This window comes from Hemitrygon akajei, chromosome 19 (assembly GCF_048418815.1).
Source record: "Hemitrygon akajei chromosome 19, sHemAka1.3, whole genome shotgun sequence".
Lineage (NCBI taxonomy): Eukaryota > Metazoa > Chordata > Chondrichthyes > Myliobatiformes > Dasyatidae > Hemitrygon > Hemitrygon akajei.
The window spans coordinates 15,678,549-15,699,693 of record NC_133142.1 but is presented as its reverse complement, the minus strand read 5'-3'; the positions used below and the strand labels follow the sequence as shown (position 1 = coordinate 15,699,693).

The following is a 21,145-nucleotide window of genomic DNA, read 5'->3' as shown; positions in this document are numbered from 1 at the left end:
CTGGTGGTGTTGAGCTTTATGTGAGAGCAGCACTCATTCAGCCACATGGAGATCACTCTGTACTACAGCTGACTTCTGCCTGAATGCATCCACCCGATGCAAATGAATCCTCACTCTCCAGGTAGGTTTGACCCTCTGCTAAAAACTCAAGGACTTCCAGCCCTCTTGGGGTAAAACCTGCCCTCGTGTCTGCACAGTTTTAGAAAGACAGAGTGAATCGTTGAATCCAGGATAACTTTTTAATGAAAACTTATGTGTTTTACCATAGAGAGAGCGGTATCATCCTATTACTCCAGATATGTACCAGGAATGAAAAGGCATTGTGCTGACTCACTCTGCAATGAGATCACCAGTATTACTATCTTAAATAATGTTTCATATAGAGACTGGATTTTGGGCATGGGATCGAAGGGATGGGACCCAAGGGATGGGACCCTGACCGTCCAGGACTTATCCTCTTCACATCAATACTACCAGAGAGAAGTCACAGGAGCCTGAAATCACAGCCTCAGTATTTTAGGAGCAGCTTTTTCCTCTCCGCCATCAGATCCTGAATGATCCATAAACACAACCTCACTATTTTGATCTGTTTTTGCGCTATTTATTTAAATTTAAAATGAATTTCTTACAGTAACTTACAGTAGTTTTTATGTATTACACTGTTCTGCCACAAAACAACAAATTTCATGACTGATGTCGGTGATAATAAACCTGAATTTGGAAACATTTATAAAGTCATACACATAGGGCGACGTGGGAGGAGAGCACTTTACAATACAGGAGATCTGGATACAATTCCTGCCGCTGTCTGTAAGGTGTTCGTACATTCTCCCCATGACCATGTGCATTTCCTCTGAGTGCTCTGATTTCCACCCACAGTCCAAAGGCATACCGATTGGTAGGTTAATTGGTCATCCATTGTCCCGTGACTAGGCTAGGGTTAAATCAGGGGTTGCTGAGTGGCAGAGCTCGTAGGGCCAAAAGGGCTTATTCTTCCCTGTATCTCAATCAGTCAGATGCAGAACAAGAAGACAAAATGTATTACATCTTCCACCAGTTTGGAAGCTTAGCTTGTTCATTTATTTAAAATATTTTCCCAATACAGAACTGTCAATTTTACAGTCTACAGATAAGTTTGCTTAACTAAAATATTCCCTTTGAGTAATAATGACTATAGTGAATGGCAAGTGAAAAAAATCTCACATTTGTGCTTTCTCATCCAACAGTCCATTCAACTCCATCTTTTGCATTATTCAAAGAAAAGTTTCATCTCGTTTGCTAAACAGATTGTCATTAAGCCAAAATGACAATATAAACTCCGAAGTATTACTCTCTGATAACTCTTAAGTGCATTCCATTGCGCTCGAAGTTCAGTTGCAACTGAGTATTCTTAATTCAGTCTGTCACAGTTGTAATAGCAACCTCTTGTGGTTACAAATTGGTATTGCATTCTTTTGTTACAATTGTTTCACGGGTAAAAATAGCATGCTTGATACAGCACATTACATTGTTTCAGTATATTTTAACATTATATCAAATAATTCTTCTGTACACGATAAGATCCACTAAAAGCAAAGCTAGACAATTAAAAAAATCTGAAAATCCCTGAATGATATTTACTGCAATTCATACATGTTAAAACATCTCTATACTTATATAAAATCTACAAATAATTTGCATAACATTACCCAGGTGCAATTTCAAAAGCACTTATTTAAAATTTTAATTATTTTCAAGAAATAAAAATGAACAGAAAATTTAATATTTTATTGATTATCTGTCTTTATAAAACAAGGCTCAGGTTATATGTAGACACATTTTATGTAATGTCTTAAGGAGATAAATTTAACATATCAAATGAGTTGGCTTATATCATTATTTATAAAAAGTTCCACAATAAGTAAACCTATTATTAATCTATTTTTTGTTTTGCAAAATATCACAGATTTGACACAACAATGCCTTTACATTTATTCACTTTAATAATTTTCATTGCATATCAACTGAATTGCTGTACAAAACTTGTACACCCTATAGTACTAGTGTGGATTTCCAAAGATATGGATTGTACACAATGGTGTTTTCATCCTCATTGGTTGGAGCCCATCACCTCATGCCTAATACATCAATTTAGTTCTGTAGTTTTATTTTGTTGAACGTGAAAGAACATACATATGCAAAGCAACCTTTGTTTTGCCTTTCAAAAATTTTAGTAGAGGCAGTTTATCATTAAAACAAACCATTAAAATTGCTGCTCCTTGACTAAATCTTAAAGATGCAAGTACTTTGATTATATTATATGACCTGATGGAAAAAAATCTGAAAACACATTATAGTACTATTCACAATGGAAAAATGAAAACAAGGGCATTTGTTTATAGTTTGGCAGAAAATATGAGGAGAATTTGGCACAATGTAATCAGCAGGGATCTAAACCTGACTCGGGATATGCTGATTCAACAGAACTAGTTAATCATCAACACCAACAGCAGGATGAAGTCCAATGTCGTTTGCCAAGTTTCCACATTATACAAGGGAACCACTAATACTACGGCTCCTCCTTCCCTCCCCAGCCAGTGGAGACATTCTGATATTCACAATGGGCTTCTCTTTACTGCTGGTGCAATATATCACAAATAATTTGGCAAACATTACTACCAGATGATTTGAACAATAATTTCTGTTGGCCCACACATGTTTCCAAATAGAGAGGCTGCACAATATCCCCTAAACATACCCGAGCAGAAATTAATGTAATGTTCTTAACCCTTTGCTGGATAGGTCTGCATATATAGAGCAATCCCACATGGGCAACTTCTTTCTCGATAAAAAGTGTTACATTTATTTGGAATGTCTTAGAAACATTCCAAAGAGCTTCACAAATAATCAAACCCATTTTGACATTACTGTTACATAGCTCTGTATTTAGTCCAAAATTATACCCAGCAGGGTGCCACAATGATAGTGGTTTTGGTTAGAATGCAATGTTCTAGAAATTGGGAATCTATGTTTTATTAGGCAAGGACAACATTGATTTAAGATAAAGAGAATCTCAATAAATGAAGTAAAATGTAGTAACACTTATTAAACTGATTGAATATTGATGGAAGGCTGAAGTTATAGACTGCCACTCAAAGCTGAACAGATTCTTTCGTTAATATTGATTTAGCTTTGTCATTCTGATTGGAAAGTTTCATCACCTTTCATTAATTATTATTTAAGCAAAGTATACACATGATCTAATTAATTCAACATTATGTGCTTATATTAAATATCTTAGTACTGAGGATTTACTGCCATTATTTTTCTTTAATGAATTTTGGTCCACATTATGTCAACCCTAATGTTAAACCAATGGTCTAAATCAGAGTTTCCCAAAATTTTTTTTATGCCATAGACCCCTACCTTTAACTGAGGGGTCCGTGAACCCCCAGTTGGGAACCCCTGGTCCAAATGTTATTTTGTATGTGCTTTACAGGTGGTATGGAGATGCGCAGACCCAGTCCTTTCTGGGGACACAGAGGAGCAGTAACTTGTTTACATACTCATATAATCTGTGAAGTCAGGCAAGAAGTGATGATTATCATTGGGAATGCCACTACAAATACTGAGGTGGAATTGACTGTGTTAGGAATTACAAAATGGATTCTCTGACATCATGATGGGGAAGGTCTGAAGAGACCGCCCCCCCACCCCCCAAAAAGTGCAACATACCTAGAAAAAAAATGTCTCACTAGAATGTGGGAGAAGAATCCACCAGCCAACTTCTGAGGTTACCAAGGCTAAGGATTTTAACTTTTTTCCCCATCATGAAGACCCAATTATAACCAATATCATTCCCAGTTGTGTTACACTAGTATTAAATATTCAATGCATGGCAACTGTTATCACTGCAAATCATACAACACCGGTCAACTTCGGTGACTGATTTCATATTACCATTCAATCTTGTGGTGTGTAAAACTGTAGACTTCAGAATTGACTTTCTAGGTTGATATTCTATAATCAGAGTTTCTTCAATGTGCAGGCATGTAATTATAGCATTCAAGTATACACACAAGCTGCTTCCATTGGATGCAAACACATCAGAATGTGGAATGAAGATATCAAATTAAGTTTGCATATTTACCTTAAAACGGGGTTAAATTGGCTCTTGCCTGCTGCCTACCCCTTATTTGTCTGAAACCAACAGAAGGACCTGAATTAGTCTGCTTTAAGTCATGTAAGGAGCTTACAAAGGTTCAGCTTATCACTGGACACTCCAACAAGTTTCTACAGAGGTATCTTGACTGGTTGCGTCATGATTTGGTACGGTAATTCACATGCGCAGGAACACAAGAAGCTGGAAAGAGTAGTGGACTCTGCTCAATACATCATGGACACACCCCTTTCCAATACTGGTAGCACCTACAGGGGGACTGGTTCAAGAAGGAAACATCAAAGATCCTCACGGCACAGGCCGTAGTATCATTTTTGCAGCTACCATTGGGCAGGAGGTACAGAAGCCTGAAGTCCCATACCTCCAGATTCAAGAACAGCTGCTTTCCTTTAACCATTTTGTTCTTGAACCAACTGACAAAACCCTAATCACAAAGGTTTAGCAACACTATGATCACTTTGCACTAAAATGGACTTTGCTTTCCTCTGTTCTGGTTGTGTTTTTTGTTTAAAAGCTGTGCATGATTTGTATGTTTTCCTTGTGAATGCTACTGATCTAAAGCGATTTGCCTGCCCATTATAAATTTGACATTGACAGGAGATCAAAGTCAATAATGACATTTTGTAGACTTTTAAAAAAAGAATTGGGGACAACCAAGTGACGAGGCAGCTATATAGCTAGTGCTACTGCCTCATAGATCCAGAGACAGAGGTTTGATGCCCACCTTGGGAGTTGCCTGTGTGGAGCTTGCGTGTTCTTTCTGTATCTGGTTGTCCAGTTTTGTCCCACAGCCCAAATGTGCTGGTAAGTTAATTGATGACTGAAACCATCTGTAGATTATTCCTGGTATAGGTGGCTGATGGGTAGAGTTAATGACCATACAAGACACAATAGGTTGTACAAAATCTGACGGGGAAGCAGATGAATGAGAGTGCTCTAAGGACTGGCATAGACTCTAAGAGCCGAATAGGAGCTTCCCTGTCATAAAGAAATCTGAAAAAAAGAATGTGAATAAAAATGTGAATCCCTCTTTAAATACAAATGCAAATCCTCAACACCATCCAAGTGATAGGCATTCCTTCTGGTGGACCAATCACACTGCAAAAAAAATCTCCACCAGTTCAATAGTTTATCGAGAGACATACTTAACCATGATTCTTGCTGTAAAACTGATTTAACACTAATGTTCCCAGAAGTGCAAAGATGCGACGTAAGGATTCTGTACATTTGGTAAAATAAACATGAAAAATCATAAGAGTTCACAAACTTAAAATCTGAAACTTTTTTTTAGTAATTCTAAGGAGGTGGGGCAGGTTGGAAAGAAAGAGATAAACTTTTATCATTAGAATTTAATTTTAAACCAAATTTCTAACAATATAATTAAAATGCATGATGAAGCTGCAGCAATACTTAATATTGATATTTTAAACTAATTAATTGGCCTTATTGTATAACTTTTAATGTAACCTAGTGCGTATAAGTAAATAACAAATCAATGTACATATCTTTGGGAAAGCTTCTGTACCCTTACATTGTAGTATTTATAAATTTAATTTATACTCAGAATTATTTTAATAAAGATATTTCACTCTAAACTAATGTTGCATTTCTTTCTGTTGGCTTCACAAAGAATCCAGTGCTACCATGTAGTTTTGTAGATTATACAACACGATGTGCTATTACTTTGTCACACTGTTCAGTTAAAATCTCTTTGCACTTAAAACAATGAAATGAACTTTAATAAAGTGTCAGCTACAACACCCTCCTTTCTCAATGGTGTATTTCTATTTCTTTGGAAAATTATTTGGCAGCAAGAACTTTCAACACATCTTTTAAATTATCCGAAAGATTTAGTTCTGGGTGACAATATGTGAAATTTAGAGCTAAGTAGTTAATGCTACGAAACAAAATCATTCAAATGTTATGATTTAGTTGTTCTGTATTAAATCCAGTTGTACACATATACATTAGGACTCTTTTTAAAGAAGAGTTTTGTGGCTGTTAGGAGACAAATCTTGAGGTTGTATAATGTATAAAAAAACTTTGATAATAAATGTACTTTGAACTCTTTTAGTATGATACTTGGCAAGTGAACACCTCAAATAATAATTATTGGTGGTACTAAAGTATCAATAGAAGCTTCAATTATATTCATGAAAATGATGATGAGACAGTATAAGTGTGGTCCTAAAGGGAAAAACCAGAGTGCATGCAAAGTTAAAATTGTTGGAAAATATTAAAATATGAATACCCTAGGCTTTAATTTTTAATTCCTCACTATTTAACAGTTTCTGAAAAGACTTTCATAGACAATTTTTGGAACAGTGAATGATTATTCAGGAGCAATCAAGAAGAAAATTATTCCTCCACTTTACTTCCATTTGCTTAATGGAGCTGTGTGCAATTCCACAAACTATTGTTTGGATGTTTGATGAGGCCATTGTTCACGATGTTCATTTGCTAAGATCAGATAATAAAACAGTGCCATTGTGAAGAAGAAACTGCTTTGTCTACGATTGAGGATGAGGATGTCTAATACAAGTCTTTGTATATTTCTTGCAGGAGTGGATGAAGACTCATTTCTGCCTCTGTTTTCCTGATTGTGTGCAGAAGCTGAACATGCTCAGTAACAATCTGTCGCAGATCAGTCATTTTCTGAAGCAATTTTGCAAATAACTGAGGTGAATCTGGGTGGTTTATCTTAAGCTGAAGGGCAAGTGCTTGTAAGATGCTGTCTTGCAAATCTTCTATTGGTTTAACATTCAGCAATCCAGGTCGATCTAGAGAGAAGAAAAACATTCAACTTGTAATTATAGCAACTGCAACTTACATTTGTCTTTTAACCAAGCAAATTGCCCCAATGCACCTCAAAGAAACATATCAAACAAAACATAAGGATTTACTATAACAAATGAACTAAAACCTGTTCAAATGGAACAAAAAAGTGTCAGAAAGGCAGATATGTTTAGGGAAGAAATTTCATAAAGACTGCAGAGCCTAAGTATTTGCTGTGAAGCTATTTTATGTTTGAAGTTTATAATCAGCACTCCAAAAAGGATTCTATGTATATTTGAAATTTTTCATTTCATGGTTTGAAGGGATTCAAATTTATCCTTTGTGCAGTGCTGATATATTATGTGTGTTAAATTCCAAATCTGAAATTTAGTTGCCACTAGAACAACAGCATAGTTACCCTAGTTACTCTAGTACTTTATTTTTGAAGTTCAATACTGGCAATCCGAAATGCTTCCTAAAATCATGCAGGACATAAAGGCAAGAGGGGATGTACTCTACAAGCTAGAAGTTACAAAACTTATAAAGAACACATTGATGGTTGTACAAATGGTGTACAAAATATATCTGCATTTGTAATTCACAACCAATCTCCTGAAAAGTAGCTGAATGATAGGGGAGATAATTTTTATAAAACACGGTGGGAGTAGGATTACCTGGACCCAGTTCCAAACAAGTTAAAATGATAATAATCTCTTCTCACTTAAAACACAGATGATTGTCCTACTTTTTACATGGGAATGGGATAAATCATTAAGAACAAAAGGTTTAGTGATTCATTTGAAATTATCCTCAATTAGTATCTTAATCTATTTACCATTGTTAAGTATTCCTTAGTGTCCTTATGAAGCAAAACTATCATTCTTAGTTATAACATTTTCAGTCAAACTTTTCTCAGGAGGAATTCTAGATTCCCATTTATTTTGCATGGAGATACTGTAGTTAAAATGTGACTACCAGTTCTAGAGTTATGAAGAACAATTTGAAATATATGGATTAATCTTCGATTTTCCTTCTTTTGTGACCTGCATTTCCCCCCTTTAAATTACTGTTGGTATCATCAATTTCATTTCTCAGATTAGTGACACGAGGTCACGTTACCATATCACAGAACACTGAAGCTTTATTATTAATTTTCGGTGACAAAACATTCACTAATGTAACCCTGTTTGAAAACCAGCAGAGGGGACAATCTTGATAGGAAATATGATTGTCTCATCTTCCTTCCCCTACAACTAGCTGATCACAAATAGACGTGGTTCCAAGTAATAGACAAGGGGTGATTGATAAGTTTGTGACCTAAGGTAGAAGGAGATGAGTTATTGACTTCAAGCTTTCTGTATAATCACTCAAAGAGTTGATGTGCATGTGCATGTAACAAGAGCTGTATAACTCATCTCCTTCTACCTTAGGCCACAAACTTATCAATCACCCCAGCTTAGACACTTTCTGGAGGGCCAAGATCAAGATTAATAAGCTGGTAAGGAAGGCGGGCTCTGTTGTGGGCAAAGTACTGGAGAGTTTAACATCGGTAGCTGAGCGAAGGGCGCTGAGTAGGCTATGGTCAATTATGTAAAACTCTGAACATCCTCTACATAGCACCATCCAGAGACAGAGAAGCAGTTTCAGCGACAGGTTACTATTGATGCAATGCTCCTCAGACAGGATGAAGAGGTCAATACTCCCCAATGCCATTAGGCTTTACAATTCAACCGCCAGGACTTAAGAACTTTTTAAAAGCTATCATTAATGCTTTTTGAGATAGTGATTTAGATGCATATCATATTTTTTTACTGAGTTAAGTATTGTATGTAATTAGTTTTGCTACAACAAGTGTATGGGACATTGGAAAAAAGTTGAATTTCCCCATGGGGATGAATAAAGTATCTATCTATCTATCTATCTATCTATCTGTATGCTCAATGACAGCTGGACTAAGTGTGTAATTGTAGGAGGGGACTATGTTGAAAATTAAATGTGCTAGGTTTCCTAAAATTGACTCCTTCTACCTTAGGCCACAAACTTATCAATCACCCTTCGTATTTTAAGATTTTAGAATTATGGATTACTCAAAACAGCAAAACAAAATTCACAGAATGTCATTCAACAAGAAATTATTCAATTCACATCAGTTATGTTGGTCCCCTTAAAAATATTCTGCAGTGTACCAAATAGATGTTAGCTGATAAAAACCAGGTTCATGTTCTTGTGCTGATGAATTTGAGAGCCTAAAGTGCATATCCCACTGGTAAGTGATGTCTAGCCAATGCTGAAACACTGTACATGATGCTTTTGTTAGGAGTATTTGGTTGCTTGGCTAGAAATATCTGCATTTGCACAGGGAGCTGTTAAACATATCAAAAATATCTGTGCCAAAGAAACCCATTGCAATTTCCGCAGTTTCTATAAAATGCAAAACTTTTTTGAAAAAGCTTCCTTCTCCTTAAGAGTTCCCACCAATTTGTCATTAGAAATTGGAATTACACAAATACAGTACTGTGCAAAAGTCTTCAGCACATGTATATAGCCAGGGTGACTAAGACTTTTGCTCAGTACTGTATATGTCAATGTGGAACAGGGAGTGAGTTTGTAAATTTGGCAGGAGCAGAGGATGCTGGGAATGGTGAAAGCTGTGCACCACGGGATGGGTGTGGGACAGGTGGACGAGAAGGTGTGCTGTGGGTGGAGCGGGTGGCACAGGTATAGGCATACCCAGGCTTGAGACAACAGGCAAGGTTATTTGATTCCAAACAATTGGTTTATTGATCACTACAGAATGCCTCTCTGGTGCTTCCTGCTCCCTCCCCTTCCCTTCCCCTTTCCTAACCGTGATTCCCTTCTCTCTGCCCCCTTCCCACTCTCAGTTCACAATAGAAACCCATATCAGAATCAGGTTTATCTCCACTCACATATGTCATGACATTTTTTTTTGTGGCAGCAGTACAGTGCAATACATACAGTTACTATAGTACTGTGCAAAAGTCTTGGGCACGCTAGCTATAAATATAGAGTGTGTGCCCAAGATTTTTGCACGGTACTATACATCCAATAGTAGATTAGGGTGTAAGTGACTGTCATATACCCGCTTTTGTTTCTGGATTACATTGTGGCTTCACACAGTATACTTAAAATAATTTAAGGTGAACTCATTTAAACTGAGCCCGAAACAAAAATTAGCTCAATACCTTTTACATTCAAGCACATTGATCTCTGTAATTCCACATGAATAGCGAACCTTTCAACAAGATTATTGATATTGAACCCTTTAGTGTGCTAGTGGTCGGGATTCAAGTCCCTCCACTGTCCGTGAGGAGTTTGCAAGTTCTCCCCGTGCCTGCGTGGGTTTCCTCTGGGTGTCCACACTCCAATGACGTGTGGCCATGCTACACCGGTGCTGAAAGCATGGTGACACTTGTGGGCTGCCCCCAGCACATACTCAGACAGTGTTGGCCATTGACTCAAATGACGCATTTCAATATTTAGATGTACATGTGACAAATAAAGCTTATTTTTAATCACTTGGCTCTTCACAGTATCTCCAAAATAAATAAGTAAATGATTCCTGATGTGAATGAAACGTTACAGGCTGACCAGGCCTATCAGTGCACTTGAAAAGATGTAAAGTAATAGATTTGTATTCAAATACCGCAAAATCGACACTAAAAGTAACTGTAGCTAGCTGTAAAAGTATTACAAGCCCTTGACAAAGAAATGGCTGTCACTGAAGTAGAAATAATACTGTAATCATAATTCCTCTACTATTCTAATGCTGAGGCTTTCTAAGACATTGGCCAGGCCGCACTTGGAGTATTGTGAGCAACTTTGGGCCCCTTATCTAAGAAAGGATGTGCTGGCATTGGAGAGGGTCCAGATAATGTTCGCAAGAATTATCCCGGGAACGAGGAGTTTTTGCTGGTGCTGGAATTCAGAAGAATGAGTGGAGATCACACTGAAACCTATCGAATATTGAAAGGCCTATATAGAGTGGAAATAGAGAGAATGTTTCCTATTTTGGGGGAGTCTAGGACCAGAAGGAACAAACCCAGAATTGAAGGATATCCCTTTAGAATAGAGATGAGGAAGAATTTCTTTAACCAAAGGTGGCAAATCTGTGGAATTTATTATTACAGACTCCTGTGGAGGCCAAGTCATTGGGTATACAGTAGTTTCTGGTTAATTGGTCCATCAGTTAAACAGAGGAGCTGATTATTAAGCCAACTCTTAAAGAACAAAAGCTAACAGAGAAAGTAGCCGGGATTTCCTTTGTTTATTTGGGATACTATGTTGCTTAATTGGGACAGGAGATAGTTGCAGAACAGCTTCTAACCAGCATCAGTTACGTGAACTTGTGCTGTCGTTAGACACACCTTGCCTAGATTGAACAGTGTTAAATAACATCACTTGCATGTGTTTCAGTTCAAAAAGCAGTAATTTTTCGTCATTGATAGTTGGTAAGAAATAAGCATTAAGACAACTTAGAGTTGTTTTGCTCACTGCGGTTTCGAGCATTCAGGCTTGGAGATGCCAGGAACAGCTGGGAGTGTGATGCACCATCAATAACTCACTCTGAGACGTAAGAAGCGAGATATCGGCTTTTATTGACTGGAAGAATGAACAACACTACATCCTGGAGAATGAGGCCGGACTCAGGCCTCAATCGCCTTTATACAGGGGTCTGTGGGAGGAGCCACAGGAGCAGTCAGCAGGGGTCTGTGGGAGGAGCCACAGGAGCTGTCCAGACAGGTATATGTAGTTCACCACAGAGTGAAAATGAAATGATTTCACCACTTCAACAGGTTAGGAACTATGAAGAATTTGAAGGTATTAACATTACCTTGTATGTTACAATTAAAATGAAGATTTGGAGGGTGCAATGCTCATCAAAAGCATTATACGAAGGCAGTTCATTATCTGTACTGGGAGTCTGCAGTAATTTTGTTCAATTACAGTCAATCAAAAGAACACAGCATTGTGTTGGTTGTCTGTTGTATCCAATGATGACAGTGAAACCTGTGTGGGAGAGTTTTTACAGTGGAAAAGCCATGGCACTGGGACTGTTGCACTCTCTACCTCTGAAGTCTGGGTCCAGTGGTATGGGTAGTCATCACAAATTGGGTCTTCTTTGGTTGCAGTGGATAACCATGACTTCTACTGTGCATAATCATGCCCGTCGTTCTCCACGAAGCATCGCAGAGCCGTAATCTTGGCTGTTGGATCTCATTGTTCTCATCCGCCCAGTCTGTCAGAGCTGATTTCACATGCTAGGACAGGCACGTCCGAACTAACCAGGATTTGAGGCCCGCTGGCTATCCTCACCTGGTTTAGCCTGCCTATTGAAGCTGTGTGTATGGGTGGTGACTGCTGTCACATGCGAACAGCTCCTTGGAGCCACAGGCAAAAGTAGAGTGTCCAGTCAGGATCAAACTGCCCCAGAATGGACACAACAAGCTCCTTCACCAGAGGTGCTACCCCATCCCCCTGGACACCCCATACATGACAATGTACACTGGATAAATTTCTCCATTGATAACTATTGTGAACTAATAGACAGTTTTATAGTACTGTAGTAGCATTGGTAGTGTTCTAATTTGTTCTGTATTTCATGTAAATGCATAACTTTTTACTCAGTTACTTCCACTGATCTGATATCCGAGTCCTGCTGAAGGGTCTCGGCCCAAAATGTTGACTGTTTACTCTCTTCTGTAGATGCTGCCTGACCTGCTGAGTTCCTCCAGCATTTTGTGGGTGTTGCTTGGATTTCCAGCATCTGCAGATTTTCTCTTTTTAACCATCTCCATGAAACATCAGCTAATCGGGGCAGCTGCTTACTTGAGCCAAAATGATCTGTTCCCAATGTGTCCCAATTAACTGGAATCCACTGTATTTAAAGCAGAGGTTGATAGGTTCTTGATTAGTAAGGGGTGCCAAAGGTTTGGGGCAGAAGCAGGAGAATGGGGTTGAGAGGGATAATAAATCAGCCATGATGGAATGGCAGACCAGTATCAATGGGCTGAAGAGCCTAATTCTTCTCCTTTGTATTATGGCTTTATAGTCTATTTATTTCACCAATCATCAAAAACAATGTGCAATTTGAATCTTAACTTTTTCAATTTTGGACAAAGTGTTCCCCTATTAACAGATCCACATGAAGACTAATTCTAAAATAACAGATTAACCATGAAGTTTTGACTATCGACAAACAACCTGACGACATTGAGGGACTTACATCAGCTTACCTGTTCAGTTTCTACAACCGTGTTACCATTGTCCAATTAGAGATAACTTATTATAATACTAAATGGAAGGAAGGTTTACATTTACATATCACCTTTTGTGTTATTGGTTATGGAGGTACAAGAGCTTCTAGTTCCAAACCTCAGTTAACTTCACTCACCTCAACACCGAACTGATCATGACTTTCAAAGATGCTACAACTCATGGTCTATCTATGTATTTATCTATCTACATATTTATTTATTATTATCTATTTATTTATCTTTTTTTGTATTTGCACAGTTTGTCTTCTTTTCCACATTGGTAGCTTGATAGACTTTGTGTGCAGTTTTTCATTGATTCTATTGTATTTCTTTGTTCTATTGTGAATGTCTGCAAAAAATGAACCTCAGTGTTGTATGTGGTGATATATACGCACATTGACAGTAACTTTACTTTGGAACCATATGATTTTAAAGACAGTACAGTATTTGAAGTATATTCACTGCTACTGTATAAAAAATTAATAGCTAATTTATGTATAGGAAGATTTAATGAATAGTAATTGGGTAATGATTACAGGCAGATAATTTGTATTTGGGTGAAGGTTGGGTGGTAAAAACTAACCATTACTTCCTCAATCTGGCTTAGTTTAATGATAATTAAAGATAGAAACAATGAATGCTTCTTATAAGCCAAGAAAGATCTGGTGGAAACGAATTTGAAATGTATCTGTTGCTGTTGCCCATCTGATTCAGTTATGGAGGTAGCTGAATTTCAAACTATATTCCTGGATTAAGCAACAGTTCTGAAGTTTAGAATGGAAACATCTGCTGTGAATGGTAGTATGGTATCACTGCAGTTATGATGTGCATGGCCAAGTGGTTAAGGCGATCTGAAGGTCGTTAGTTCGAGCCTCAGCCGAGGCAGCGTGTGTGTCCTTGAGCAAGGAACTTAACCACACACTGCTCCTGCACGTTTATAGCCCAGTGGCAGCAGTTGGTGCAGTATGGACAAGACAAGACATGATTGGATTAATTGTATGTAGGCATGAGTTCATGGTGGATGGGAACTCAAATTAAGTAAATCTCAAACTGTGACATGTATGTAATTGGGTGTAAAACAGAACATTCAATTTCAAAATAAATCTGGATTGAAAAAGCTTGCATTGGTCATGGTGACTGAAATGCAAATGCGTTGTTGTAAACACCCAAGGGGGTTCTCAAAAATCATGCTGTCTTTAACCATCTGGCTTATGCATAACTCCAGATTTAGTGCAAAGTAATTGACTCGTAATTGGGCTAACAAGCCATTTATTTCAGGAATAGTTACAAACTCTGGTATCATGTTCGTGGTGTTAAATATAAAGCTCGCTGTAGGCATGCACAGAATGTCTAATAGTTGTAACTGTGGAATCACTCTTGGGTGGCAGAGAGGAGATACGTCTCTACCAAAGGAGGTGTAAGGAGCTTCTTCCCTCTGTTAGCCTGCTGGTCAACCTTGGGCAAGGTGCAGCACCTGCTCGGCTCCCTCGATCAGGGTCACGTGAAGCCATGGGAGCAGGTGGCGGATGGCCGTATGAGCAGCTGGTACAAATCACAAGTCCTGGTTATGAGATCACTAACACCAGGCAGACAATCTCTGAAGAGTATGGATAATGGCTGGGGTCACCCAGCTTGTAAAGACACTACCCAGAAGAAGGCAATGGCAAACCCCCACTTCTGCTGGAAAATTTGCCAAGAACAATCATGGTCATGGGACCATGTTTGCCCACATCATATAGCATAGCACAAAATGATGATGATGATGATGATGGTGGAAACACTCAAGTTTGAAAAATCAAATTGTTTCAAAGGTCTAAAAACATAAGAATATAAAGATGCAAAAATCGGATCCATTTGGGCCTCTGGCAGGCCCCATGGTCATCCCTTGCCTGAAGTTCTCTGAAACAGAAAGCTGGGCTGAGATTCCAGAGGTGGATGTTCCCAATTTACTTCAGATGATATCTCTTCACTCAGCCCTTTTCTCATGTTACATATCCTTTCCTTCAACACCTTGTGCACACAAAAAAAAAATACTTCAGGGGCCCCTCAAGCAAAACTAATACATGCACAGCACACAGTCTCAGATTATTGTTTTAGCTACTCAAGAGTTTCTAGGCCACTATGTTTTTCAGCTGATCAGCACATGATCCACCATGTAGCAGTTAGCATAACGCCCTTACAGCTCGGGGCATTCTGAAGTTCGAAGTTCAATTCAAGTACTGTTCTGTAAGGAGTCTTTGCAAGTCCTTCCAGTGGAGACTGCAAGTTTTCTCCAGGTCCTCCGGGTTTCCTCTCTCAGTCCAAAGATGCACCGGGTAGGTGAATTGTCCCGTCATTAGCTGAGGGTTAATCGGGTTTGTTTGGGGAGGAGGTTGATTGAAGAGTCAGAAGGGCCTACTCTGCACGTATGGCTAAATAACTAAATAAACAAACAAATAAATAACAACAAAAACATGCAGGGCTCTGTGGATTGAGTCCAAGAGTGGGATTGTTCGGGTAGCAGGTGGAAGCTCAATGGGATAACTAACCTGTCAGATCCCATGGGCCCAATCCAGACATTGCTGGAGAGGCTGAGGACTGCATGACAGAGATCTCTGAAAACCCAGGTAGACTGAAGCCAACTACAGCAGCAAACAGAAGCAGAAGCTTCTCCCATCCAACAAAGCGAGGTCTACATAATGGTTTTGCAGCCAACTTTTCCATCCTCCTTTCACCACGAGAAATCCAGCCAGCAACTTTAAACCAGGCTCAAAATGCAAAGTGGGTGGCCGGTTTAAATAGTATAATGTCTCCAACTTATTAATAGTTAACTAGATACACTATTGACCTAGGAGAGCATGTCTTGGTAGAAAATTTATACTTACTTAGTCTAAAGTATTAATGTTAACACCTGAACTATGAAGTAAAGCAGCTTCTATGTAACTGTGGCATTAATAAATTTTATGGAGAAGATGGGACATGCCTCTGCTAAATTAGCTGTCAATATTATTAACAAATTTCATTGTATAATTTCACCTTCTTTGACATCACTCTGCTTGGAAACAAAATAGTTGCTTTACTGCACTGCACATTTTAAAATTGTTCCGACATGAAATGAAGCTGTTAATGTAACACATCTGCTACGCCACCTCAAGGAGCAATTATCACTCATAGGCCAAGGGGAAGTATTGTTCTCTGAAAGTCCCTTGAGCTTGAACAGCTAGCACTCATTCCCAAGACTCACCTGTGAACAATGGCCAGAAAGCTGACTAATACAGCAGAACTATATCCCAGCAGGGTTTCAATGCTTCCAGAAGAGGTGGAAAGAAAAGTGGTGATAGAGTAGACTTTAATGATGTATATGTGGATAGATTTTTATTAAGACAATGAAAAGCAGAATTTCCTACCTCCACTGAGAATGACAACAGCAATAAATATTGCAATGTCAGAGTCGTCGAGGCCCAAACCATTGAACTTCATAGCAAATTCAAATTTGGGCTCCATGATGTCACAGAAGGGTTTCCTTAGGCTCTTCAAAAACTCTCTTGTCATGAAACCCTGGCCGGCAGCAATCAGTAGGCCATCCTTATTCATCAGAGAAGCCAGCATACTGAATATGACCTCATGGACTCCGTATTTAAGAAGAGTGACTTGGTCATTTAAGTCCAGATTTATGAATCCTGGGATAGACTTAGCAAATTCGGTGATCTCCCTCACAGCTTCCACTGAACGAAACTGACAGCGTTGAAAAATTCGTATCTCTACCTCTGTGTTCTGCTCTTGCAGGGGTGTTTGCTTGAATGTGATGCGTTCCTCACCTGCCTTCAGTGAATTCATGTCATAAATAACAAAAGGCTAGAACAGGAAAAGTACAACTTATGTTAATGACATTCATTATATTTTCATTATTCAACATCAATCAAAATTAATTTCACTTTATATTTGTTACTATGTTTTGAGAATCATGGGTAGTGATGGGCATGGGGAAGAATCAGGATGGGGGAGCTGGAAGAGAGAAGCTGGAGCTTCCCTATATAAATTCCAAGTGCCTGCTTGGGCCTTCAGCTGCTAATCAAAGTCAAAGTAAATTTTATTATCAAAGTACATAAATGTCACCATATACAACCCATAGATTCATTTTCCTGTGGGCATACTCAGCAAAACTATACAATAGTAACAATAACAGGATCAATGAAAGATCACACAGAGTGCAGATGACAACAAACCGTGCAAATGCAAATATAAATAAGTAGCAATAAATAAGGAGAACATGAGATAATGAGATAAAGGGTCCTTAAAGTTAGATCATTGGTTATAGGAGCATTTCAATGATGGGGCAAGTGAGTGTAGTTATCCTCTTCTGTTCAAGATCCTGATGATTGAGGGGTAGTAACTGTTCTTGAACCTGGTGGCGTGAGACCTGAGGCTCCTGTACCTTCCATCTGATGGCAGCATCGAGTAGAGAGCATGACCTGGGTGGTGGGGATTTTTGATGATGGATGCTGCTTTCCTACGACACTGCTTCACGTAGATGTGTTCAATAGTTGGAAGGGCTTTACCTGTGATGTACTGGACCGAATCCACTACCTTCTGTACTTTCATTCAAAGCCATTGGTGTTACCCAATTCCAGCAAGCTGCAAGGATTTGGAGTGTGGTTCTTTGTGTTACTTTGGAGTGTAGCATGCTCAGGTGGGTACTTTCTGAACGCCTTGTGATAGGCATGTTGGCTTTGTGAAGGGTGGAAAGAGAGGGAGATGAAATAGGCTGCTTTTAAGAAAGATTTTCAATGAACTTCTCAGGAAGAGGCCTGAATTAAACAAATATTGTGCATCTAGATGTCAATCTTTGCCTGTACCCCTGGGCTGGCTCTGCTTCTACTGAACATTGATATTCCCATCAACAATTAAGAAACAAAATGGGTGACATCGCTGAGATTAAGCATAATTGTAATACGCTACTGTATCACAACCGCAAAAGCTTGCAAAATATGCATAAAATTGTAAATATTCTAAACATTTTCCCCCCAAATTATGCAGCCTCTCTAAACAATGATGCCACAAGTCAATCGTCTTGTACATAAAATGGAAATCCAAAATCCAGTAATTAAACTTGAGTCATAAATGTTACAACTTAACATGCAGAGAGAGAGAGTTAGAGGGATTCAATAGACACTGAGGAAGCAGCAGTTGTTTGGAAACGACCTACATTCAGTAATGGGAGCAAGATGAATGTGAACCACCTTCAGATCCAGAATCAGAATCAGGTTTAATATCACTGGCATATGTCATGAAATTTATAAGTAATAAATGCATAAAGTAGTTAAATAAGTTTTATACATATACACACACACTTACTGTAATTCTGTTTTCTCCCTCTATTATTAGGTTTTGCATTGTACTGCTGTTGCAAACTTAACAAATTTCATGACATATGCTGTAGTCTTACTCACATCCTTGGTATAAAAAGGACATTAAAGACCTCTAAATGTCTGGCCACCACTTTTAATGCTACTAACAATTGAGGTATTAAACAAAGTTCAGAATTTAGATTGGTTTACAAACTGCAGGGTATAATGAACTGCTTATAAAAGGCCAAGACCAATATAGCGAAAACGTTCAGTTTTCTGTGGGCAAAGTACTTGTGCTGGCTCTTATCTGTCTGGGCTAGCTGCCCAGAAAATTGATGCCTACAAGCTTCTTCACATGCTCCTTGCCTGGGCTGGATGTGGAGGACTGACCTTGGTGATGGCCAGAACATGCTGCACTCCAGTAGTCAGGTAAGCCCAGTCATAAACTTTATCGTGCACAACTTTTAACTGTCTTGTACTGAGAAATATTTAGAAATGACTATAATTAAAATAACTAAAATCAAGGCAAGAACTTAAAAGGATAAAAAGAGAAAACACACTTAAAATGCTACAAATCCTGATCAAAATTACTAATAAACACAGAATCCCTTTGAAACCGACTGAGCTGCAGATCCTGCACCTGGTCTAACCAACCACAGGATCCAAGAAGTATTTCCCCAGTCTGTGAGACAGCACTTCCACATCTCACAGCTCACAAAGAAGCCCCAGGCTTACTTCAATTCAAATGTCCCCACCACTGAGCACATCTACAAGAAGTGCTGTCGCAGGAAAACAACATCATCAAGGACCCCCACAACCTTATCTGAAGACTTATGCCTACAACCAGAGGATGGTACATACAGTTGCCTCTTATTCTTTCCCCATCCCTTTGTCTCAATCTTACCCACTTCCTTCTGCCTTTCTCCTTTTAGGACAGTCAAGAAATAACACCTAGTCAGATGGTTTTAGACTGAAAGTACCAAGTTCAATTTAGCAATCCAGCTACTGCTCCAGACGGTGGCAATCTGAGAGTAATTCAGCCCGGAAATGATCCTGCCCGTCACGAGTCGTGAGACATGATTGACCTACAGCCAGGGTTAAGGGTATGGAAACTGCAGGCAGCAGCATGGAGGAGGGCAACATACAAGTTCTATTGTACAAGATGCAGATGAGGACTTTGATGAAGTAGCCCCTGGGGATGCAGATGAGTAGATAGAAGTGAACCTCTTGGTACACTGGGAAGCCTGCCAGAAAGGGGTATCCAGGGCTTGCATAAATTGTATGTTAGGAGCGAGCTTTAAGCACATTCATTCCGGCATGGAACTGGTGAACTGCACCACTATCATACTTATGGTCCCAACTATCATGCAATCTCATTCTCAACTGGAGCACAAGGCAAAGCAACCTAATATTTGGTGATGGGAGCTCAACCCTGTCACACAAGCTCAGACAGTTGCCACCATTTTCAATCCAAAGAGCTTGTAGGGGATTGCAAATTATCCAGATCATAATTGCCTCACCAACTATTGCCAAACTCAATCTTATCCTACGTGAGTTTGGGGCTACGAATGGAACAGGTAAGTTCTGGTGAAGATGTTCTTACTGAAGGGCAGGTGCCTGTCAGCTTGATAGTCGCTGATATAAATGTAAGAGGTTATTCCTTCCCTGCAGACCAGAGTTGTAATGCCTCCTGTTGAGTCTCCATTCCCTTTCTCTCCCGTCAGTTTATCCATCTCTGGCCAACCTCACTATTATGCTGCACTCCACAGGCAGTGCCCAGCAAATCTCCCGTGTCTGGGAGCGAATGGATATTAGAGAAGGCAAAGTCAAGTTTGATGGGGAGGATATAGAGGTCACTGAAACACTTAGTTTGTGTCAATCAGGCCATTACTTTGATCAAACCCAGTCCAACTGGAGACACATTTAAAATAAATGCATCACACAGAAACATGACTGTTATACAATAATTTATAAGCTTCAGTCTGCTGGTATATTCCACTTATGGGAGAAACTTCTAAAATTTCTAACACTCCCTCCAAAACACCCTTTAATAACGATTATATGTTTAAAGACTGAAGACTAGTAAACTACAGTAAATGCTACCTGGTTTTATTGCAAGGAGATGATGTATGATCATCTCAGCTTTTTCCTGAGCTCCTCACCACATCAAAGCCAGTCCTGAGCTAATTGATTCACCACAAGTTATCAAGGAATGGCTGAGAACACTGACAACAACAAAGGCAAAACACTGGTTATGTTGCAAAGCCGTACATCAGAACTAGCGGCACCTCTAGCCAAACTGCTTCAATATAGCAACAGCACCTGCAACACACACACAATACTAGAAGAACTAGAAGAACTCTGCAGATCAGGCAGCATCTATAACAACAAACAGTCGATGTAAATTGTTCAGGTATACCCTGTTTACAAAAAGAGCAATTTTTTTAAAAGCTAATTACTGCCAAACCAGTCTGTTCTCAAATATCAGTAAAGTGATAGGAGGTACCCTCTCCCAATACTATCAAGCAAGAGTTCCTCAATAATAACTTGCTGACCAAGATTCAGGATGGTGTTGCTAACTTGGTCCAATCCTGCAGCAAGGAGCCAGG

The 21,145-nt window shown here is 39.0% G+C and overlaps 1 protein-coding gene across 2 annotated transcripts in view; it reads right to left on the bottom strand.

Annotated features, from left to right (window-relative positions):
* Positions 1-1,057: 1,057 nt before the first annotated feature.
* pparg (peroxisome proliferator-activated receptor gamma) overlaps positions 1,058-21,145 on the bottom strand; it is a 130,432-nt gene continuing 110,344 nt past the window's right edge. Inside the window, exons 6-7 of one of the 2 annotated variants that reach the window (XM_073072114.1) lie at positions 16,596-17,043; positions 1,058-6,939 (exon numbers count right to left, since the gene is read on the bottom strand). In XM_073072114.1, the coding sequence (XP_072928215.1) occupies positions 6,692-6,939; positions 16,596-17,043 (696 nt within the window). In that variant the 3' untranslated portion in view covers positions 1,058-6,691. The remainder of the gene's footprint in view (positions 6,940-16,595; positions 17,044-21,145) is intronic. The other variant, XM_073072115.1, reaches the window with a different exon arrangement.